General features: G+C 43.7%; 1 protein-coding gene across 2 annotated transcripts in view; it reads left to right on the top strand.

Annotated features, from left to right (window-relative positions):
- Positions 1-6,172, top strand: part of ELMO1 (engulfment and cell motility 1) — a 519,605-nt gene extending 513,433 nt beyond the window's left edge. For both annotated transcript variants that reach the window (XM_021699424.1, XM_044920201.1), the window contains one exon: positions 4,770-6,172. In XM_021699424.1, coding sequence (XP_021555099.1) covers positions 4,770-4,970 — 201 coding nt within the window. In that variant the 3' untranslated portion in view covers positions 4,971-6,172. The remainder of the gene's footprint in view (positions 1-4,769) is intronic.
- The last annotated feature ends 18,480 nt before the right edge of the window (positions 6,173-24,652 follow it).

Here is a 24,652-nt window from a genome sequence, read left to right as displayed (position 1 = left end):
ATGTAACTCGTTCTCTTGTAAACAGGAGCCCAACATTACGCTCGAAACTGTTATTTTTAGACGATACCATTCAAATTTTTGTTTTACGTGTGGTTGCATAAACAGCTTTTAGAAAGGAAGGGAACATTTTAATAGAATCTGACTTTTGTTTCCCATTTCCCCGAGGAGACTCTGCTCATTTAGAAGTTATTCAGTATCTGCTTTTCACTGGTTTAAAGCTTTTGAATAAAATTGTACATCCCAAAGAAAGAGGAAAGATTAGATGCAAATCCTGCATTTAGAATGGTGCTTAAGTGTAATTCTGTGTAACTTGACATTTAGTTTGCAAAAGGGTATGACTTTGTCTTCATCTTTCTGAAAATAGATACTGAGGCCTACTGCTTCTCTTTTTAAATAAAATTGTGGTTATACACAGGCAGGCCATCGTATTTAAGAAGTATACAGCTGTATGGAAAACTACTTTAGAAAGTAGAACTGTGGATGTTATTTAAATCTATGCAAGGCTGTATTTCCCAGGGTGCATTAATTCCAGTTAAGGACAAATGTTCTCAGACTGCCAAATTTTTATTTGCAACTGCCACCTTTTATTGATACGGTGAGGAGAAAAATGCCATACACTTGTGAACACTTAATTTCTTCAGATCTCTTTCATATGTATTACCTCATTTTATTTGCATAATCACTCAATAAAATAGGAAGTCCTATTACAGATATCTTCATCAAATGAAGGAGAGAGGCCTCTCAAAATCGAATACCTCAACATTTGCAAAGATAATAGTAATTGCAACTAGCCTGGATTTCTCTGTGCCAGGCACCATCCCGTGTCTTATGTACTTCACCTCACTTAATCTTCATTATACCTCTGAGAGAAACAAACTATTATGCCCATTTGATAAAGGAGGGAAATGAGTCACAAAGAGGTTAAGAAGCCTGTCCAAGGTCAAACCAGTAGTAACAGAGCTGGAATTGAAACCACGGAGCCTTGCTCCAGGAACCCTGTCTCCTTGACCCCTGCACTGTGTTGCTAGGGAGGCAGGAAGCAGGACCCGACCTCCCAGCTTCCTGCCTGTGTTCATCCCCCAATGTCAGCAGTTAATCACCTCAGGGCCAAAGTGGACCCATCTATACCCACACCCACACCCATGCCCATTTGCCCCCCTCCAAATTCCTAGCAAGGCAAATCCAGATACATCGTGTATTTGTAAATATTCCTGTGTGCATCTCTAAATGATAGCATCCATTTTGAAACCAACCACAATACCATTATCACAGCCGATTTTTTAACATATTGATACTACCATCTGTAGTCAGTTTTCAGACTTCTCCACTTGTCTCCATTGTGTGTTTTCTTTCTTTTATACTTTGTTCAGATCAGAATCCAAATAAGATCCATGCATAGCAATTGGTCAACATGTTTCTTCAGTTTCCTTGAATCTATAGGTTCCTCCCTTTCTCCCTCTCTCTCTCTCTCTCTCTCTCTCCCTCCCTCTCTTGGGAGCATCTGCTTATGCTTTTTTTTCCTTGCAATTTATTCATTGAAAAACCCAGGTCATCTGTCTGATAACCTTGCTGAGAGTCTAGATTTTGCTGATTATAATTATCTGTATTAGTTTACTGTGGCCGCTTCCACAAATTACCACACATTTAGTGGCTTAAAACAACATGAATTCCGGAGGTCAGAAGTCTGATGCAGGTCTTTTCTGGGCTAAAATCAAAGTACTGGCAGGGCTGAATTCCTTTCTGGAGGTTCTAGGGGAAAATCTGTTTCCTCCCCCTTTGCACTTCTGGAGGCCACCGGCATCCCTTGGCCACAGCCTCCATTCACCCACAACCGTGGCGGTTGAGTCTCCACACTGCCTCATTCTGACCTCCTCCTCCGTAGTCAAAACTCGCCTTCTTTCTCCCTTCTCTCGCTCACTCCTATCCTGTTTCCCTCTTCCACTTTTAAGGACCCTGGTGATTACATTACCCCCACCTGGACAATCCCAGAGGACCTTCCTATTTGCAGGTCAGCTGATTAGCAATTTTAATTCCCTTTGCCGTGCACCCTAACATACTCACAGGCTCCAGGACGTGATCTCCCTTAAAAGGAGGGTATTCTTCTGCCTGCCATAACATGTGCTGTTATTTCACATGGTTATCTGTCTCCCGTATTTCGTATTACGTGGCAGTTAGAGGATTCATCTAATTGAGGCTCAACTTTAAGCAACAGTGGTGTTGCATTCTTCCGTGGTGTCTGGTTGTCTCTCTGGGGGATGTTAGCAGCCATTGATGATTTTTGCCAGGATTCTTGGACCTGTTAGACATTGGAAAGGTTGGTATCTCAATTCAGTCATTCCTTCTTCATTTATTAGCGGGAAACGGGCCTCATATTTGAGGTTACACAGTTTATATGTAACAAGCAGGCTAAATACTTGACTTTTCTTGTCAGTCTTCCAAATAATGCGCATCTTCCAAATGAGAACAACGAGGTGGTTTTGGTGTTGGAGTATCATTATGAAGTAATGGATTTAAACATATTTGTGTTTTAATGGGTTGCAGCGATTGTCATTATCAGTGTCCATATTAATCCTATCTAGAGAAAGTAGGAACACCTTCTGGTTGGTTTCTGAGTCCTATTGACATGACCCCAGATGTCTTTGGCAACCTTCAGTCATTCTGCTATGACAAAATATGTCTGGCTCATCTTGCATGTTTCCTGCCTTTTCTCTGTGGAGCCATGGTCCCTTTTGGTAGAAAATGGTATTTAGCAACCAGAATCTGGGCATTAGGTGTGCTTGCTATTACTTGGTTGGTCATTATTTTTAGGCCTTTTTATGGGCAGACTGGGAGTTACATTATTTCTTTAAAGATAAAATACACTAAGTTCATTTTGATACTTTCCACTCAGATTCAGTCCTACCGAGTTTTTATTTATTGGTTGATGCACTCTTTAATAAAATTTTCTGTACCTGCTGCTTCTCAAAAGAAAGACACCACAGAAGTGTTCCTGTGGTCAGATTAATCCGTACTAGGAAGCTGGCCAGGACCGGGATGGTTGTACAAGAAGCAGTAAGCCCAGGGCTTAGGGATTTACAGTCAAACAGTGTTAGAGCTGGAAGGGGCCTCAGAGCACATGGAGTTCAGTGGCCCCCATATCTGGAAGTATATCAGAATTAACTGGAAGCTTTTCTAAGTAAAATTTACTCACCCAAGATCTACAAGATCAGGATCTCCAGGGTAGGACCTTTGTATCTATTTTTATGAAGGTTATTTATGTGGAAAGGAATGTTTCAATGAGTTCAGAATCTGTCTGAGGGATTCATGAGGACATGAATACTTCCAGATGTCTCTTAGCACGCAGCTGGTGTTTAGATGGGTCAGACACTTTGGCAGAGCTCACACAGCCAAGGCAAAGTTCTATAGTTCAGGGCCGCACTACCCAGACATACACCCTCATAATACACCCATGGTGCATCTCCTCAGCTTAAAAAGGGGTGCCTGAGATGTGCATCAGGGTGAGATTTCCAGATCACTGTGGCTTAAGATTTGTAAAGTGCTTGCAGTCCTATAGTACATTTTATGTTGAGATCTGCTGTTATATTCCAGGTAAGCACAGTGCAAAGGACAGGCTAAGTATAGGGTCTGGAATTGTAACTTGACCCAGTGAGGGCAGAAGAGGGGGTAATCTAGAGCCCATTCGAGAAGGAAGACTAGTCTGACAGTAAGAACAGAGCAATTGCTATCACAGAGGTCCTACAGAGGACTAGGATATACTAAAAGGCGAGCGGAGCACAGCTTCCAGAATGCAGACGGTTTTCTCAGATGCTGACATCAGAAGCTAGTTCAGCCACCAGGTATCTTGGCTCTAATACAAGTCCCAGGGCTACAGCCTCTGGGAGGGAGGATGATAAGAGCAAATCAGGTCCTCAGATAAACAAGGTAGAGTTTCTTTCTTCAAGGAGTTCACAGTCTACTGGAGAAACAAAAGGCAGGGTCAATTTTAATGAGAAAGGAAGAACCAAATTCTTAGTTGGCTGCTCTGGAAGGCTTTCCAAGATCGGCTATGTCCCCAGGAACCAGGCTTCCCAGACCCGAAGGAGGAAAAACCTGGAAACTAGAGACTCAAGGAGAAGAGACAGGCAGCCAGCCCACCTCCCATGAAGATCAGCCAACAGTTGTAGCCATTTTGTCCACCAGACACTGGGCAGCAGAACGTTATTTCCTAGCCCTTTGCTGAGAAATGCCAAGGTGGGACCATCATTGGCTCCCGGGTAAGAGTGGGCTAACGTTGTGAGTGTTAGGAATCAGAGAGGAGAGGCAGAGATTAGCCACTAGACTAGGAACCGTGCTTGGAGTCAGGGAAGAAGCAGCCTCGACCTAATGCTGAGTCTGGGCATGTTGGGATATATACTACCAATAGCTTAAAAGCAGACTCACTGGTAGGATGTTGAAGGTATGACGTTGCAAGGTCATGCAGAACTCAGATCCTCCTACTATTACATAAGAAGGCATTATTTGCACAGAAGAGTGCAGGTGCACTAGAGTTAGATTGCCTGAGTTCCAGTCCCACCCACTCCACCCGCTACCAAGTTCCTCGGCCTCTCAGCACCTCGGTTCTCTCATCTGCAGAACAGAGAGGATACCAGCAGTGTCAACTTTATTAAATGGTGATGTAGGCAGAGCACTTAGCACAGAGCCCAGCACACGTTGCGTGGTCATTGTTAACCACTGTCACTACTCTTGTCATTGTCATCAGTAATTACCCTTGTCACCTCCTTTTCCACCAGTACTGTATCTGGACGGACGGGCTGAATGCACTGCTGGGGAAAGACATGATGAGTGAGCTGACCCGGAATGACTTGGACACCCTGCTCAGCATGGAAATCAAGCTCCGCCTCCTCGACCTGGAAAACATTCAGATCCCTGACGCACCTCCCCCCATCCCCAAGGAGCCCAGCAACTATGACTTCGTCTATGACTGTAACTGAAGTGGCCGGGCCCAGAAGCGCCCCCTCCAAAACTGGAAAATCTAGCTAACGGGAGAGAAGAATGAAAACACACCCACGCCTCGGAACCCTCTCGCGGTGCAGAGAAGCTGTGGGTCAACACTGTCTTTGGCCTCGCCTCTAGCCCCAGCATTCTTCTACCCCTACCTGGCGTCTTGCTCACTGCCCTGATTCTGTTTCTAGACTCCATTGCTTTAGGTCACTTCCCACTGCTGCAGTCTACCGATGGGAGCAGAGCAAAACCCACCGCCAATAAGAGAGCCAAAGGGCCCTTCCATCCTCACCCCCCTCCCCAGCAGGCCCGTCCTCCCTCCCTGGAGGGTGCAAGCCGGCAGCACCAGACTGCCCCAAAACCTGCCTGTCAGACCGAAGGGACTGCCCCAGTGCTTGTGTCTGGAACAAACAGCCTAGCTGCTGGAGAAGACCAAACACCGCCTCCTCATTCCCCTTCTCTCCAGAGTCCGCTCACACCACCAGTTCCCTGTGACTCGAAATCTGCTTTCAGGTCTTTTCCGTCCTCCATGCAGGCCTTTGCCTTGTGCTGGTCCTCTCTGGTTCCAAGGGCAGCAGCAGAAACCTCGTTCTAGCCGTGGACCGCACCGGGTCTCCGGACCCAGTCCCAGGTCCAATGCCATTTCACGTCTGCACTGTGAGCGTGCCCAACCTTCTTTCCTCGCCAGCTAGTCTTGGGTGTCCTCTCTCTGCCCCAGCCCACACCTGCCTTCTTCACGCCTCACACCCTTCCAGCCCCTTAGGTGAAAGCACAAATGGTGAAATCAGTCGTCATCCCCATCTCTAATATACTAAACCGAAACGCCTCCGTGGCAGGCGGCCCCTCTCGACGGGTTTGGTGTTACCTTCTGGGGGTTCTGCTATAACACAGGCCCCGCAGGATGGTCAAGCTGTCAGACATCCAAGTTTACATCATTGTAATTATTACAAGTATTGACAATTTGCAAGGGTTTGGGGGTTGGTTGTTTTTTTGTTTTTTTGTTTTTTGTTTTTTTTTGCTTTGTTTTTGTACAAAAGAGTCTAACATTTTTTTGCCAAACAGATATATATTTAATGAAAAGAAGAGATACATAAATGTGTGTACTTTCAAGGTTTTTTTTTAATTATTTTAATCCTAAACATCTTCCTGAGAATAACATTCCCTTATACATGCTGTGGAATAAAATGAATTGTGATGAGTTGGAGAGCTGGTGTTTTGATTTGGTGACTTAGGTGCTTGTTGCTCGGTCCTTAGCATCACTAGTGAGCTTGTCAGAAACGTCTTTGGCCCCACCCCAGCCCTGCAGAATCAGGGGATTGGCGTGCACAGGAGCTTTTCAAAAGCCCTGGCTTAGGGGACTCAGCCACTGCTATAGGTCACCAGAGACTCTGAGCATCAGTAAAGCATGTTACTTCTAAGAAGACCATCTCAACTCACGGAGAAAATCAGACCCACTACGTGAAAATATGACTATTTATTTTGCACCGTTGCCTCCCGACTCGGATGTTCCCCTTTTCTTTTCTTCTCCCTTGCCATTATATGATGTACAGAACTGACCAAATTAAATACATTATACTTTGAGAGAGCACATTTAGCCACGGAAAAGAATGCAGGCCCGTGGAGCAGAAATAAATTCAGTCAAAAACAAAATAAATCTAACTACGAATTAATAAGATACGGGTCAGAGCCCAGCAAAGGATTCTTCTGAGGTCAGTTCCACCGGAGGCGTAACTGGATCATAAACTCGGAAGGCTGCGAGGGAAGTCAGAAAGGTCCAGGCATGCAAATGCAGCACAAGCTACTCTGGACTCGCCGCAGAAGTGCTTGATGCCTTCAGGTCACTGCTCTGGACCATCATCAAGATGTGCAGTTACCGATTGACTTTTGAGTTAAGATGACATGGTCCAGAGCCCTCCATAAATTGCAGGAAAAAAAAATCCTTTATAATCCATAGTAATTCACAGGCGATTATGCTTCCCATCAGAGCACTCACACCTGACTGTCGAGTCAATGCGTCCTTTATCGTTAAGATTTAATGACATTAACCCATATGTTCTTCTTGTTGGGAGCACTTCTTGATCTAGCCATCATCATGATAAAATGACAAATGTTAAGTAAAAGAGAGTAGACAGAATCATACTGTTCTTTACTTCAGAGTTCCAGATCTGTTCTTGAAAGGGAAATTCTTTGGGTCAAAGTATCTGAGGTCCTGGGACTCTGGGTTTAAGAGACTGATCTGTCCTATAACACTCACTGGGAAGAACCAGCCACTCTCTCTTTTGGCACTCGTGCTTTGGTGCATTAAACAGAAACTAACCCTTTCCAGACGATGAAGACAGCCGTCTCCTCCCTCTCCCTGGACCCTCCCTCTATGGACGGGTGACATCTGGAGAGTGTGACATCACTCCTTCATTTTGCAGCAGTGTGGTGCTGGCTTGCTATCCAGATTTGGACAGTTCATCTCGTGTGTCTCAGCTGCCAAGGCTTCCCAGATAGCGGGCCTTACCCTCCAGCTCAGCTCCTGCTGCCTCTGGTTTCCCAGCCGGGACCAATCCGGAGAGCCAGGGGAGCAGTGACATAGGAAGTCGATTTTGTCACCAGATCTATGCTGCGTTCTCCAGTTTGGCTTTACCTGAAACAAAACTGAGCATTGCATTTGAATCTGCTGATATTTTAATCCTGTCTGGTTTTTTATTCAGAACCTATAGGGGGAAAGGTAATTAATTGGCCCCCTCAAACTCAACTACTTATAAGGGTAAGAAAACCTACCAGTCATTACAAAGGAAAAAGTGCCAGGTTGAATGTTTCTTGAGTCTGTTTGCACATCCATCCTAAACCATCTTCCAATTCTCAAAATAAGGCATGTCCTGCCCCCTGCTCTTACAATGAACTCAGCAGGTGTCCCAATGACATACATACCTTTCCTCTATTTTGTTGTTGTTATGCAGTATTTTGCAATTAACATAAACCTTTAACTTGAAGGAAATAAAATACCCACACCATAATCAAAAACATGCTCACCGCTAAACACTAGGAATGCAACAAGAAAAAAATATGTAAATCTAAATTGTGCAAAATGATGAACAAGATCTATGAAATCAGGGAAGTTATAATCAAATAAGTTAGTGAAACATAAAACCAAATAATTGCAGCACAGTGTGGTAAACAGTATATAAATATGTACAGGGTAGAGAACTAGAAACGGGTTGTGCTCAACACGTTTGATAATGGGATAAAGGAAAACAAGAAAGGACTAGAACTTTGAGTTGGGTCTCAAAAGACAGCATATGTTCACCAGCTAAGAGATGAACCCTCCAGGCAGAGCAAAGTGTAGAGGGCGTGGACGCATGAAGACCCGTGACTGACTCTTCACAGACCTGTAAGTCACTCGGTGTGGCTGGTCTGTAGGATGCATAAGTGAGAGAGGACTGCAGAGGAGGCAGGGCACAGATGCTGAAAATCCTGACATAGCTGGCAAGGGACTTTTACTTGAGGGCAAGAGAATGCACTCAGACGAGGGATGTTGTCAGATTTGCCACTTGGAAATATCACAACGACAAAACACCCACGTGGGGGAAAGACTGGAGTGGGAGAAGCTGAAAGCGAAGATATTAGGTGATGGAAATGGTCCCAAGCCAGAACCACGGAGCCCACACTCTGGTACAAGCAATGGGAAAGAGAAGGAGAGGAAAGGTATTAAAGAGGCAGGATTAGCAGCCTCTCAAGTGATAGTTTGAGAATGCACATGGCTCCTGAGTTTCTGGAATGAGTAAGCAGATAACAGAGCTGTTTTTCACTAAAATCAGGAAGAGAGGAGGGACAGGAGATTTTAGGAAATGACAATGAAATGAGATCATAAACTGAATTTGTTGGACTTCTCCAAACAAAGAAATAAAATCTTGGGCAAGTCATTTAACCACTGTGAGCTTCTTGCCTCATTAATAAAATTGAAATCTCATTACTTGAGAATACTGTGGATGGGGTGGCTAGAACCATCAGTGTTCAGGAAGTAAGTCCCCTCCCTTCCCCAACCATGGCCTCCTCTTTCCTCCCACCCCTTCCTTTCTTTTGGTTTGAGTGAACCATCTCTAGTACAGCTCAAACTAAATGGCATGTTTCAACCAATGCAGCCTCCTTTATGAGAAAGAAAAATAAGCAAAGGAGAGGAAGAAAGGAAAAACTGAAGATGTTAACATACTTCTTGAAATAAGGATTTTGATAACTTGCAATAGAACCATAATTTAAATTTGAGGGAAAAGGAGGTACAGTATAATCCCATATGAAAATATAGTTATACGCTAAATTTTTCTTCTGATGTAATTACATGTTTCCTGACATTTAATGAACACTTCAAGTTAAGTGAGCTTTTTTAATTCAGAGGAATAGTTAGAACACATCCAGGTGAAGGAAGGAAATAATTCTACCGGAAACATATGTAAAGGGAGTTGCCAACTTGAACTTAAATCCAAATTTCCTCCTGGAAGCCAGTGTAAATAAGAAAGCCAACTGGGATGTACAGCTCTCATTTTCTTAGTAAAAATTTTATTCCACCGTAAGAAAACCCACCTGTCCCAGGCACACATTTTGGAGGAGATATGCTATTCAGAGCACTTATCACCTTCAATAGACACCTCTTAGCAGGTGCTATTTGTCTGTCATTCTGTTTTGCAGAATGAAAGGGGTTGTCCTGGTAGCCCCTGAAAAGATGAAAGCACACAGGAGCCGAGGCCATCTGAGTGCTGACAAGGGTGTAGGGACCGAGTGATAGAAGAATCAGAAGAGGATTCTGGGAGCAGAGCAACTGAAGAAGGCTTGGCCGGAGAAGGAGGTTGGGAAAGCATGGAGCGAGGCCAGGACCAGAAAAGGTGTTGTGCAGGAGAGCAGGGTCTGGGAACCAAATTCCACTGAAATTTAAGCAGGCACTTGCTATGCACCAAACACATCGCACAAGGATATAAAAAATAAGTGGACTCTGTGTTCAAGAGGCTCATAGTCTAAGACAGGACAGAGAGGCAAATAAATGCAATCCATGGCTAAGAAGACCATAATGTACAACCTACTGAGCTAGCACTCAGAGCAGGAGGTGACCTCCGCTGCCTGGACAGACTTGGAGGGGGAATGGGAAGCCACCAGGTGATAAGGGAAAGAAGGCCAAGCTCGCTCCCTGCTTGTCCTTTGGGTCTCACTCTGGTCATCACTTTCCCTGGAAAGCAGTCCCTGGATATCAAAGTCAAGGCTGGAGACTCCTCTGTGCTCCCACAGCCACCTCTACTTACCCTGTTGTAACTGAGTTTTTCACTGTCTTCCCCAGGAGCCCGTAGCTCTGTGAGGGGAGGAACCGGGCTGATGGTTCTCACCACGCTCGTGCACTACCTTTAACACAGTGCCAGGCACTGAACTGGACTGCAGCAGTACTTTCTAGAATAATCAGTAAAGGGCATTCCAGGAAGAGGTAAGAGCTGTGAGGCCTTAGAAAGAGGAAACGTGTTATGGCTGGGACAGAGACGAGCATGGGAGAGAGAACAGGAGGAGACGAGCTTGGGGCAGAGTGAGAGCCGTGAATGGCAGCTGGAAGTGTATTCTTTCCGTCGCCTGGGGCCACTGACACACACACAGGTGACCGGCATGACCAGAGTTGCATTTTAATATCTCCCCTTGCTCCCTGGCGGCAGCACAAAAGACAGTTTGGAGAAGACGGGGTCTGGGGGCAGGCAGATCGGGCTGAACCTGTGTCAAACAAAGGTGCTTCACTTGTAGGAAGGCTGAACGTGCCAGTCCGTCAAACGACGGGGATCGTATCACGTCCAACAGAGTTTATGCGCAGGTGCTGTCAAAAAGGTGAAACTTGACCATCATTGAAAAGACGGGGGGAAAAAAGGGCGAAAGAGTATATTTTTTGAAGCCTAATATATAAATACAAAAATAGAGATAAGACCAAATCTTCCTCAAACTGCCTGTGAAAGCAATATCTGGACCAGTGCTGGTTACAAAAAAGATAGGGAGTCATTGCAAATACAGAGATGGGTAAGATATACCAACAAATACTGAGTCACGGTGGTGCATCCAGGGAGGGAGGCGGCAGGAAAGGAGAAAATAAATGTCAGACAAGTAAAATAGAAGATAAAAGGCTGTGGAAAAGAAAAGTTATTTTCTGATTATCTTTGACATTGGTACAATTTACCATGTTGACATCACTGACAAGAATGTCTAATGCCAAATAAAACGGCCCTGAAAAACATAAACTAAGACTATTATAAATACAAGAGAAATTGATGAATGCCATACTTTATGTAGAGACCTTAAATAATGGCATTAGGCTTTAACTAACACGATAAACTGGATTCAAAAATATTTCAATAGATATAATCTACAGTAAAGGTACGCTATTCAAAGATCTTTGGAATATGTTCAGAATCAATTGTGTAGTCGTCTGCAAAAAAAATCCTTATACCGTAAGATAGAAAGTAAATATAAAGGAGTTCTGGCTCCATGACAATACAGAAAACATCCTCTCCCAAAAATTACCTTAAATGCAACAAAACATTTAAGTACAATAAAAATGATTTTAAATGATTTTACCTGAGCTTGTAATAAAGACGGTGAAACCCACAGGTGCCCACAATGAAGAGAGAACTCAGTCGGAAGCACTAAGCTGTGGCTGAGGGTGTTGGCGCCTTGACAGGGGTGTGGGTTCTCATGCCCAGGTAGGGATGGATACCAGGCATTGTGTGCAAGCCAGATGAGAGGTGGACCTGGGCTCTTCCCGTCAAAGCCAGGGTCCTGAGAGGCATTGGTCGCAGGTTAGAAGGGGGAAAGAATCTATCCATTGGTACAGGGACGATAACCTGAAATCTTGAGACCTCAGCCTGTGACTCATATGGTTTCAGGGTTCACATCTATACTATGTTCTCGAATGTTCTAGAATGCCCACTTGAAAGACTAACATAAAACATGGTCCTGGGCTGGACAGAGCTGGACTCCTGGCTGAAGGAAATGAAAAGCTATTCTGGGTGTGACCCTCTACGAGGCAACTTACGAGGGATTTCCACAGAAAAAGCACTAAAAAGTTGGGCTTACAATCAAAAGTAAAACAACACTTGGAAGCCATCTGTAGTGAATAAGTGGAAGATTATAAACTAGAATTCTATTCCAGTTAAAATGGCAATCAAGAGTGAAAAAAAAAAATAAGGTCATTTTCCAACAGGGTTCGAAGGAGTTTGTCACACACAGATGATCTCTAAGTGTGGGAAGAAAATGGAGAGTATTGGGAGAGTATTGGAGAGTATTAGAAATCTAACAACAAAGGGCTATGTACAAGACAACAGTAGTAATAGCTCATTTAAGGTGTATTAAAACAATGTGGAATTAAAATGCAGGGCAAGCATATAACCTACAATGAAAGGGCATATGTAACTTGAAACGTTTTAATCTTTTAACCTTCAGTATTTTAGAAATATGATCTTTAGACTTTAAATCAATTCTGCGTATTAAAAATTGGGGAGTAACTACTGAAAATACTAGAAACAAAGATGTGTGACTTCTCTATCAAGAGAAGAAAAAATGTAATAAAATTAAGTCAATTCAATAATAAATAAAAGGAGGAGAACCCGAAATATGAGCGCTCCAATTGAAAACTGTGAAAAGGAAATCAAACAGGTAATGAAAAAATATTCACCACCACACAAACTGAAGAAATGCACATTAAAATGAGATGCCTATTTGGCTTACCACATTGGCAAATGGCTACATGATTACAGGTTATTTCTCTTATTGTGTAAATGGGTCAATAAGAAACAGAATAACCTAACACAGAATAATCCAAAAGAAATGTGGGTTAACAAGAGGAGTAAGTAAATCCTTAAAGAATCATGAATGTACAATGAGCAAAGAAAGTGTTCATGGTCACAAATAACTTTAAAAGACATATTGTTAATACCTTAAGACAGAATTTTGTCTAAGAAATTTTTATACATTCAATGATGGATGGTAAAAGGATAATGAAACAAGCTCTCACAATCTTCCTGGAGAAAAATTTGGCAATATATATCTAAAGTTTTCAAGATATGACTGACTCTGACCTTGTACTTCTCATCAAGCAGAGCTGCTCTGTTTGTTTTGTTTTATCTGTTTTACACACTAAGCTCCTGTGTATGATTTTGTTTTAAGAAGAGATTCCGGTGTTTAAAAATAAAACTTTAAAACCTCAGGATTAAATAACTTATGGGACATCCATTTCCACCATGACTCATGACTGGCTCTCAAAATTATATGAAATGTTTTCTTAAAAGGAAAGATGTTAATAAATTGTTACCTGAAAAAAAATAGGTTATAGAATAGTAGGAGTATGTGTATTTTATTTTGGATAAAATGTAAATGTGTGTATTAAATATGCATAGAAAAGGATTTAAAAGAACATATACCAAAGTGGTTTTTTTTTTTTTTTAAGATTTTATTTCTTGAGAGAGAGAGAATGAGAGAGAGCACATGAGAGGGGGGAGGGTCAGAGGGAGAAGCAGACTCCCTGCCGAGCAGGGAACCCCATGCGGGACTCGATCCAAGGACTCCAGGATCATGACCTGAGCCGAAGGCAGTCGCTTAACCAACTGAGCCACCCAGGCGCTCTATACCAAAGTGTTTTTAAAGGTTTTCTCTATTGGATGGAATTCTGAGAATTTGTTTACTTGTTTGTTTCTTGCCAAGTCTGTGTTTCAGATTTTTGTTGTACGTACACCCTCCCTTTGAAATAAGAACAACTTAATTTTGCTTTTTGAAACCCAATGCGAGTAGATAAATGACGTGAACTAATTTTATCCACTCCTATCCCCACGTTGCCCTGTTGCCCATACATTGTCATTTCCTGCTTCCTACCACCTCCTCCAATCCTCCACGCCTTTGTCTGTTGCCTGCTATCGACCCTCACTTAACTGCCCTTGTCTCTGACACCAGCTCTACCTTCTCTGGGCTCATCTCACTCCTCCTCTGACCAGCCCCTCCTGTAATCTATGGGGCAATGGCACTCCTGTCGCCCCCTCCAGTCTGCCTGTTCCAGATTCCTACAAAAGCCGTCAACAACTATGAAGATACCTGCCCTTTTGGAGGATGAGATTTAATGGGTCAAATCACATTAATAGTCATTAATCTACCTCCCATCCAAGTGGAGGACGCCCATCCTCAAGCAAGCCTGTGCCCGGAAACTAGAGGGCCTAGAACCCAACCAGTCACCAAAATGCCCCCTCCTCGTGCAGAAAAATCTGAACACAACACTTCTCTCTTATCTGAGGGGGGTACATTCCAAGACCCCCAGTGGAGGCCTGAAACTGCAGATAGTACTGAACCCTATATACACTGTTTTTTTTCCTATACAAACATACCTATGATAAAGTTTAATTCATCAATGAGGCACAGTAAGATGAACAGCAATAACGAATACTGAAATAGAACAATTATGACAATACAGTATAATGGAAGTTATGTGAATGTGGCCTTTCTCCCTCTCTCAAGATCTCTTATGTACTGTACTCACACTTCTTCTTGTTATGATGTGAGATGACAAAGTGCCTCTGTGCTGGCAGGGGGTGAATGACACATGAGACCACCACGGACCTTCTGACAGTACATCAGAAAGAGGGCCATCTGCTTCCGGACCACAGTGGAGTGGGGGTAACTGAACCCCAGAAAGCGAAACCACGGATGAGGGGAGACTACTGCACATTTAAGAATGAAAGGACATTCATTACCTTTACTGACTTTCACCTACCAGTCCCGTGAGCACCGCTTCAGGCCATATGCATACATTCAATCCATCTTCATGACGACCTTTAGATATTCGAAAGCAGCTACTATGGTCCTTTTCAGTCTTTTCCAATTTCTTTTGACCCTTCCTATGTGACATAATGCTGTGGACTGAATGTGTACCCTAAAATTCATCTGTTGAAAACATAACACCCAAGGTGATGGTATTTGGAGGTGGGGCCTCTGGGCCGTGATTAGGTCATGAGGGGATTGGTGTCCTTCTAACAGAGGCCCTGGGGAGCAAGCTCACCTCTTTCCCTCCCGTGAGAATACAGTGAGAACCTGGCAGTCTGCAACCCAGAAAAGTGCTTTCCCCAGAACTCGACCAGGCTGGCACCCTGATCTTGAACTTCCAGTTTCCAGAACTGCCAGAAGTAAGTTTCTGTTGTTACAAACCGCCCGGTATGTGGTATTTTGTTATAACAGCCAGAAAGGAGTAAGACACATGGATGATAGCTCACCATTGATAAATAACTCTAGTGTGATCGTGTTCCACTTAAAATATGTCACTTGAAACCCATCAGTTTTCTAAATGTGGTTTGATAGCCCAGCAAACAAAAGACCTTACTTAACTCACAGAATAGTTTTTTGTGATTAAAACTTAAGAACACGACTTATTTTACTTTGTTTTATTTTCATTTCATTTGATTTTTTAGAAGATTGTATTTATTTATTTGAGAGACAGAGATAGTGAGAGAGAACAAATGGGGAGGAGAGGGAGAAGCAGGCTCCCCGCTGAGCAGGGAGCCCGATGCAGGGCTCCATTGATTCCAGGACCCTGGGATCATGATCTGAGCCAAAGGCAGATGCTTAACCGACTGGGCCACCCAGGCACCCTCATTTGATTTTTAGAACCCTGTAATACTGACCAAAGATCCTAAGAGATTTAGCAAAATCTGATGATATGAAATGTACTTTTTAAAAATAAATGCACAAAATAGATGCCAAAAAATAATAACTCCTGAGTGTTTTTCTAGCTAATTGTATGTGTGTTTGAGAGAGAGAGAGAGAGAGAATGTACATGTGTGTTGAGGAAAAGCCCAATTCTTGTGCAATGTCATGGTTTTAAAACTGTTAAGAAAATATAAGCTTTGAAATCCTGTGTACCAATTCCAGTTCTAATGCATGCTGATTGTGTGACTTAAGGTAAGTGATTTCCTGGTTTGTAAAACTTTCTCTATAAAATCCTTTTATAACAACTGTTGAAGGATTATATTAATTCATATTTATAAATTTTATAAGAAAGTATCTAGACTATAGTAAATACTCAAAAATAGTAAATAATAAATACCCATAGCAGACAGTCAAACTCGTCTACACTGGGTCCCTTTGAGTTTGAGAATCAGGTTACACTCCACTCCTCCTCCCAGGCTAGCTGCTGACCACATGGATCTCATAGTTAACTATAACTTTCACACTTTTCCTCATGAATTACTATTAAACCTCATTTTCGCTAATCAAATCTTACACCCACCTTCCTGTGCAGTAGTGGCGGATGCTGAATACGTGGACCAGACCCAGGATCAGTGGTCCAACTTGCAGGAATAGAGCTAAAAGTGGAAACTGAGTCAACATGCAGGAGTCAAGCAGAATGGGCAGGCAGTGGAAGCAAGGTAAGGAGCTAAGGGATATTCCAAGAGGTGCCAGGAATGATGGGGTAATCTCTGTACCTTGTCTTTATTGGACAAGAGAAATGTGGTGCCCATGTGGTTCTGGCTGCCATTTACTGACCACCCAATGGCAGGCATTGTGCTAAAGGCTTTCCATTCATTATATCATCTCCCTCTCCAGGAGGCTGGTAGTGTTACTTATTTCCCAGATGAGATGTCCAAAGCTCTGAGAATTTAAGTCACTCTCCAAGGTCACACAGTAAGGAAGGAGGTGAATCAAGCTGAATCAGGTTTTCTCTGATTCCATGGGCTCTACTCAGTCCAAAGGACAGTTATGGTGGACCTTCATCCCCTGATACTCATGCTATTTTTTTATTCTAAGTTTAACTTTCAGTTCTCTCAGGCCATTGGATTTTGCTAATGGAATCCCTTACCTCCAAAACACTAGGCTTCTCTAGAAGCCCCATGAACTGTGTGCTGTCCCCCAGCCTGCCTGGGATCCTGCAGTTCCTGGTCCCTCAAACCATGCGTCACCTGTTCAGCCTCACATCTGAGCAAGTCTCCACAGCTGCATCAGTTCTAGATCTTTCACCAGGCGTCTCTAATGCCTTATCCTGGTCATCAGTGGTAACAGAACTTCCTCACTATCCTCAAAATTCCCCCACAAACCTTGATTTATTTATCCTGGATTCCATCAACTTTTCTCCTTTTGGCCCATCTCTCTCTTTTATATTTGCTCCTAGATAACTTCTTTAGCTACCTCCCCATTTTCTTTGGGGTCATCATGATCCTTGAAAGTCGCCAGGATAGCTTTTTATGAAGATCAGATTCCACAATATATGCCCAGAAACTTGTGAGAAGGTGCTTCAAATACAAAAGCAAAAAAAAAAAAAGACCCTTCCCCTATCAGTGGGTGCCATTGGTCATTCCCTTGTGACAAAGAACATCCATAGCTTTTCCTATAATCAGCTTCCCAGCACTTCCCCCCCTTACAGACTAGTGGCTCTTTGAGAAAGAAGACCATTCCTTCTCAAGACTGGATTTTGCATTTTCCTGTGTACATTTGGAAAAGAGCGATACGCTGTCACCGCAGAATGCAAAGCAGAAGAGGGAGTAAGAACCAGAACGCAAGTGGTGCTCCGGGCCCCAGCCGAGCCTGCCGTGGGGCCGCATTCCCATACGGGCACATTGGGCAGGTGCACACAGCGCCCGGGGCTGACCCTGCCTCAGCGAAGAGGAAGGCTGTGTCCTGTCATTCCTTCTGCCCCATCGTGGAGCTGTCTCTTTTCTGCACCTACTATGAGCAAAAGGAGGAGCAGTAAAGAGTCATACGTGCAGTTTTGTTTGGCCCAAAGTCATTTTAGCATCTGTAAAGCACCATGAATTCATCTATCACCAAATAAAGTCATTATTGAAGCAGCTGTTACCCAGACATGACTCCTAGCTGGGGCGGTGGGAGAGCAATTTATCTCTTAGCAGCAGCTTGCCAATATCTAACTTGCAATTTACAGAGAAGGAGAAATCCTCAGAATACAAGGTTCGGGCAGATGTGTTGAAATGGCTCTTTCAATTCTTTTAAAAATAGTATCTACTGTTTTTCAATTTATAAACTACTTTTGGAAAATTTGGAAACTTCAGAAGCATGTACACAGGGAAAAATGATCTAATCAAGATAACCATCATTAATATTTAAATATATTCCCCTTCCAGGCATTTTTAATGTATATTAACAGATAGATAAACATGATAAATAGGTAGATAGATCGATAGATATAGTGTATTATTGAGAATATGCGATGTATTTATTTGTATTTGTATCACCAACTGAATGGAAGCAGCCAGGGAAAATATATCTGTTCCTATCACTCTGCCCTCAGTTTAGCCAAGTTTCCTTGGGGTCTCATCCAGAGATTCTTTTCATCTTTTTCTAGTGTTTGGCATCTGTTTCATGTGGCCACTCCCCCACGACTTCTGGAAAAGTCCCCTGGCCAGTCTGAGCACCCTCAACGTCATACACCAGGATATCTCTCCGTGTCTGGTACTAACAAATGAGGATAACAAACAAGTCAATCCCCATAAATCAAATGGGGAAAAGTCAAAGGAAATGAGCTGAATCGGGATATTAGAGAAATGTTAACAGAGCGCAACTTGAAGACCAAAGAGGAAAGAAATACAAGCCAAGTCAGACTGAATTGTGATCTCCCACCCTTATACTCAGTAATTAGAGCAATTCCATTTGAGTATTTTCCCCAACGCTCTTTCAAACCTTCTTCATGAGAAAGGAAGCTGTGTAAGACACATTCTTTCCCTTCCATGAGCTCAGGGATAAGAATATATACCATCCTCTAGGGTCAGGTTCTCCACGTTGGCACTAATAACATATAAGGTCATATAATCCTTTGTTGTAGGGGGCCATCCTGTGCTTTGTAGAATGTTTCATGGCCTCCCTGGACCCTACGCACTAGATTCCAATAGTACCTACCCCTCCACCTCAGTGTGTGGTAACAACCAAAAATGTCTCCAGATCTTACCAAATGTCCCTTGGGGGCAAATGTCTCTTGGTTTACAACTGGGGGCCCCCCAATTGTAAACCACCAAACTAGGTGTAGGGATAGGGACAGGGAGATACTCCAGCTGCCTGCTGACATCAAACAGAATGATCCTATTTACAAATCATGAAAAAATGTCAGCAGCAATGTCCCTGGAGACATCAGGGTTGAAAGCACCCATGGCCATTTGGGTATGGGAAGAATAAAGGAAATAAAACTGATTCATATATCTGATTTATTTTAAACCTCTCAATAGTCCTTCAAGGTACACCTTATTTCCCTCATTTTGCAAGAGGTCCAGAGGGGATAAGTAACTTGCCAGGGACCAGAGAGCTGCTAAACAGCGGGTTCCCTGCCCTGCAAAGGTGTACCCAGCCAAAAAGTAAGAGTTCCTATAGTTTGGACAATGGAAACCTTATAAATTCTGAATTTATACATTTTAAATCAGAAGACCTGGAGCGTAAGGAAATGGGTCTGACCAGGGGCAGCCTTTAGCAACACCAAACACTGAGTGATCCCTCAGAGAAGATATTACCCCTTCAAAATCGTTTGGTTTGTTTAGATTTATTTTGTCAGCAAAACTGTGGTTGTAGTATTTTGTCTACTGATTGGGCCCTGCAATTAAGCCTCCTTTGATGAAGGCACGTTAAGGCTAATTTTAAATCTGATTACCGTCAGCACGACATCTACGTGAAGCTGTTTTTCAAACAAGTGGCAGCGATTTGCCTGGGGATGCCAGTGTCAGAGTTTGTTTCCAGAAGTCTCTGCAGCTGCATCTTCCTCTCCCACCCCCGTAGCCCCCTCCGGATGTGGCCAGTTCACAGCATGTTAAGCTCAAAGTGCCTCCATGCGAGGAAAGTGTCTGCCCATGCTTCTCTTCAGAGCCCAGAAATGCCTTGGTGCCTAAGTGTTGGCCTGAATCAGATAGCAACGGGAGAGTGTGTGCCTAATCAGATTCGTGAGGCAAAAGGCTCTGGGCCATGTCCCGAGGTCCCTTGCCTTGGATCCTCCTGTATTAGTAACAGTCAGAGGGGACTTGTGCAGCCCTCTGCTCTGTTGTGGACGGATAAACGCAGAGGTGGATTGATCGGATCCTTAAAAAGTCTCTTGGCCCCAGAGCCTTCCACTGTCTCTCAGGTCTTCTGGTCTTTCTTTGAATAAAACATAAGCAAGACAGGAACTCTGAAGACTGTCTCTCCAGACCCTCTTCAACCAACGGAGAAACTGACATTCTACTTCTGATGCTTGAGATGACCCCACGTCCATGCAAGTGCATCAGGTGGGGTAGCACCCAGCACACCCATGCTATGGAATCAATTCTGGATTCCGCCCATCGACCTGAGTCCAGGGCTAATCATCCTTTCCCTGACTCTCGATTTTCCCAGCTCCTTCCTATCCTCTGCCTTGGAGATAATACACTTCCCTGTAAACTATTGTCTTCTCAAGTTCCTGGCGGCAAAACAAGGAATCTAAAGCCCTTTGTGTCCGGGCCCTTGCTTATCTCTTCGGACTCCTCTCATTTACAACGAGGGCTTGACGGGGCGCCTGGCTGGCTCAGTCGGTTAAACCATCGACTCCTGCTTTCAGCTCAGGTCATGATCTCAGGGTCATAAGATCGAGCCCCAAGTTGGGCTCCGTGCTCAGGGCAGAATCTGCTTGAGATTATTTTCCTCTTCCTCTCCCTCACCCTCTGCTCCTCCCCTCCCTCACACTCTCTCTAAAATAAATAAATTCATTAAAAATCTTAAGAAAAAAAAACAAAACAGTGAGGGCTTGACAAGTGCAAAGGTGACAAAGCCAGAAGACAGATTTGGAGGTAGAAGAGGCAGCGCCTGGTGGCCCGTTGGATTGGGAGTAGACACGAGGGAGCAGTCCAGAGTGAGTCTGAGTTTGCTTGCTTCATTGATTAGGGCAATGATGTATGCATTAAATAGCAGAATGAACTTGGGGCGGGCAGGGTGGTGTGGGAGGAACATATCTGCAGGAAGAGGGGTGATGAATTTAGGTCATGGGGTAGGAACACTGAGGGCCACTCCAGGGACTGTTGCCCTCGGAGAAGAGCAGCTCCCTCTCCTTCTCCCTAATCACTGCAGCAAGCCCAGTCACGGCTCCATTGGCAGGAAGGCTTCTTATAAGTGGGGAGGTGACCTAAAGGGAAATGGCAAGTCAGGGTCTTAGTGTAAGATTTTTCGTGGTGGGGAAAATGGAGGGAGAAGAAGAAGGCAATTGGTATCTTCCTCGTGTTTGCAGACCAACCAAAAATGGGCATTGTCTAAGGGACTTGGCCTTCAGGCTCTGGAATAGCAGTTGGGCCACAGGCCTGGTCACAAGGACCTCAGTCTCAGCCCTAAAGGTCCCAACCTTGGGCCTAGAAGAGTCGGCAGCTGCCGCCAGATACAACTGACCTGCTTATTGCTTTTCATTATTGGTATTACTATTATTAATATCTCAACATTAAAATGCCTTTTTGTTCTGTCATTTTTATCCTCCTTTCTAAAGTTTCTCATCTTATTTACCTGCTTTCCCATTTAATCTTTAACCTGAGTTTTAGAGCCAGTTTCTTTTATTAGCTTTTCATATTTTTGTTAACATGCTACCTTACCTTACATACATTTGAATTTGTTTTGATTTTCATGTTAGCTTTTTAGCTTCAGGTTTTTTTCAATTGTTTAAATTATTATCTCTAAACCTTCCCATGGTATCTGTTGAAATTTTTGCTTTAATTCGTTTACTGATTCATTTAAAATTTTTTTTTGTTCTTTTATTCATTTTCAAAATCTCTACCCTTAAATTTTTAACCTCTCTCTCCCGGTCATTTTCTTACGAGGTTTTCTCTTTCTAATTTCTTTGTTTGTTTATTCTTAACTTTAAGTGCATTTTTGCTCCCTCTGTTTGTTGTTGTGGCATAAAAGTTCTGGAAATAATTCCCCCCACTTCCCATGCTAAACAGAGATTGGATGTTTTGTCCCTTCTAACAGCATATCCCCTTCCTCTCTGTCTGGGCCCAGTACATTTTTCCGTGTAGATTTTTAGAAAAGACAATTCTAAAATAAAGTGGGCACATGTGCGCATGCGCATGCACACACACACACACACATCTTCCCTTATAAAATGAAATTCCTTCAGGCCATTCATGCAGATTACACATCTGAAGAGCTGGAATGATGATGTATCACTTCATCACGTTATAAGGAGCTGTGCGTTTTACAATCTCTGGCTCCAGAGAATTCAAAGAACAATAGAAGAGAAGGGTTTCAAGGGGCTACAGTCTCATCTAGGAAGAATACATGTCATGGGAGCCATGGAATAGGAAATAGAACCAGTTAGGAGAGATCATTGGAATGCTAAGTCAGGGTTGATTAGGAAGAGCAATTTGAGAGAGAGACTTCTAGAGCCCCTGCTAAGTGCTAAAGACACTGCCCTGTCTGCTTTGTAAACATTGCCCCCTTCCATCTTTACAATAACAAGCCTGCATGGAAGATATTACCACCATTTTACAGATTACAAAATTGAAGCTCACAGAGGTCAAAACATTTTTCTATGACCACATAGATTCTAAATGATGGAGCCAGAAAATGAACAAGTTCTCCCTAGTTCTAGCATCTGTGTCCTGAAGACCATCCCCTCTCCTTCCCTCAGTAAAGATGAAAGAGCAAAAAGTAGAATTTAGGAAATATTCTCCAGGCCCATGATCTGGAGCAATTTTGGAACACTGAGGGGTCTTATAAGTCAGGGACAGAGGAGGTCCACTAGGTGCTTCAGCAGCTGGGATGATCTGGAGGTGAATGGAAGGAAGAGGACCAACACATGAAGAGCGGACCTGACAAAGCCACACGAGTGGAGGAAGGGTGGTAAGAGTGGGACTGAGGGAGGGCCTGGTCTGCTGGGACTGCACCATGCCAATGGGATCTGCTGTGCTGACAAGCCCATAGTGGTCTGGAGGTGTGTGGGGTTTCCTAGGTCTGTCATAACAAACTCCCAAAAACTGGGTGACCTCAAATGACAGAGATGTATTCTCTTCTAGGAGTCTGACATCAAGGTGTCAGCAGGCTTCTGGGGATTACCAGCAATGCTTGGTGTTTCTTGGCTTCAGCCACATAACTCCAATCTCTGTCTGTCATCACCGGGCTGTCCCCCACTGTGTCTGTGTGTTCACACAACATTCTCCTCCCTGTGTGTCTGTCTCTGTGTCTCTCCTCCTCTTCTTAACAGGACACCAGTCATATTGGATTAAGAGCCCACTGCGCTCCAGTATGACTTCATCTTAAATTCATTAGTTACATCTGCAATAACCCAATATCCAAATAAGGCCACATTTTGAGGTTCTGGGAAGAACTTATGTTTTGGGGAGGTGCTATCCAACCTCTTATAAGGTGACAAGGAAAGCAGCATAAACAACCTGTAAGAGCTTGCAACACTTTATCACCAAAATATGAGTCTGGGACCTTTCAACCTGGTGGCGCCATGGAATGACCAGGACTGCTTTGACCAATCCTGCCACCTGGCCCCACCCCTAGAAATTCTCATTGAACTGGTTTGGGTGCAACCTGGGCTTTGGGGTTTTAAAAGCTTCTCAGCTGAGGCAAACCCACAGGCAAGGCTGAGAATCTCTGTGTGGAAGGTGTTGGAGGTGAGACACCAGCCAGCCTCCAGTGTCCTCACAAGTTAGATGACTGAAGGGGCTTTATGTCATAACCTGCAGATTGGGGGCCGCTGGATCTCAGCGGAAGAAGTTCTGCACTCAGTCTCACAAGCAGATGTAGCTTTGACTTCGTTCCATTAGCTATGTGCCCTCTCTCAACCTCAGGCTCTTTTACAAACAAAATGGTTGGACTAGATGTGTTCTGAGTACCATTGATGCTATTAAAAAACACTTCAGGGGCACCTAGATGGCTCAGTTGGTTAAGTGTTAGACTCTTAATTTTGGCTTAGATCATGATCTCAGGGTCGTGAGATTGAGCCCCGAGTCGGGCTCCATGCTGGGTGTGGACCCTGCTAAAGATTCTCTCTGCCTCCCCCTTTGCCCCTTACCCCACACCAGCTTGTGCTCTCTCTCTCAAAAATAAGTATTAATTAAATTTAATGAAAGCTATTATTATAAATTAGCACGTTTATCATTTAAAAAATGATATTTGCCCCAGCCACCCTGTATTACTCCCCAGAAGTAAAAATTATTCATAATAACCTCAATGTTTTTGGATATATCTATATAGATATAGATAGACATGTTTTAGTACAATAAAGCTATCCTTCTCAAATTTTGATGTAAATGATACAATCATCTGGGAAGCTTGTTTAAAATGAAGATGGGGCCCCAAATCACCTGGGTGATTTTGATGCAGGTGGTCTGCCCGACAGCCTCCATGATGGCCCCCCCCATCATTTACAATTCCTGGTATCTGGGCCCCGTGATTCCCCTCCCATATTGAACAGGGCTGACTTCTGTGACCAGTAGATCACTGCAGATACAATCAAGTGTGCCTTCCATAGCTCGAGGTGTTGGAGCACCCACCTTGCATGCTTGGCTCACTCACTTTGGAAGAAGCAGATGCTGTACCCTGAGGACAGTCAAGCAGCATTATGAAGTCCTTGGGGCAGGGAACTGAGGCCTCCCAACAGCCAGCACCAACTTGCCAATCATTCGAGTGAGCCACCTGGGAAGCTGGTCCTCCAGCTCCAGTCACGCCTTCAGTGAACATGGCCCCAAGCCAACATCTTGAC

Source organism: Neomonachus schauinslandi, chromosome 12 (genome assembly GCF_002201575.2).
Source record: "Neomonachus schauinslandi chromosome 12, ASM220157v2, whole genome shotgun sequence".
Taxonomy (NCBI): domain Eukaryota; kingdom Metazoa; phylum Chordata; class Mammalia; order Carnivora; family Phocidae; genus Neomonachus; species Neomonachus schauinslandi.
Note: the sequence above shows the minus strand (reverse complement) of the source record. Positions and strands in the feature narration are given on the sequence as shown.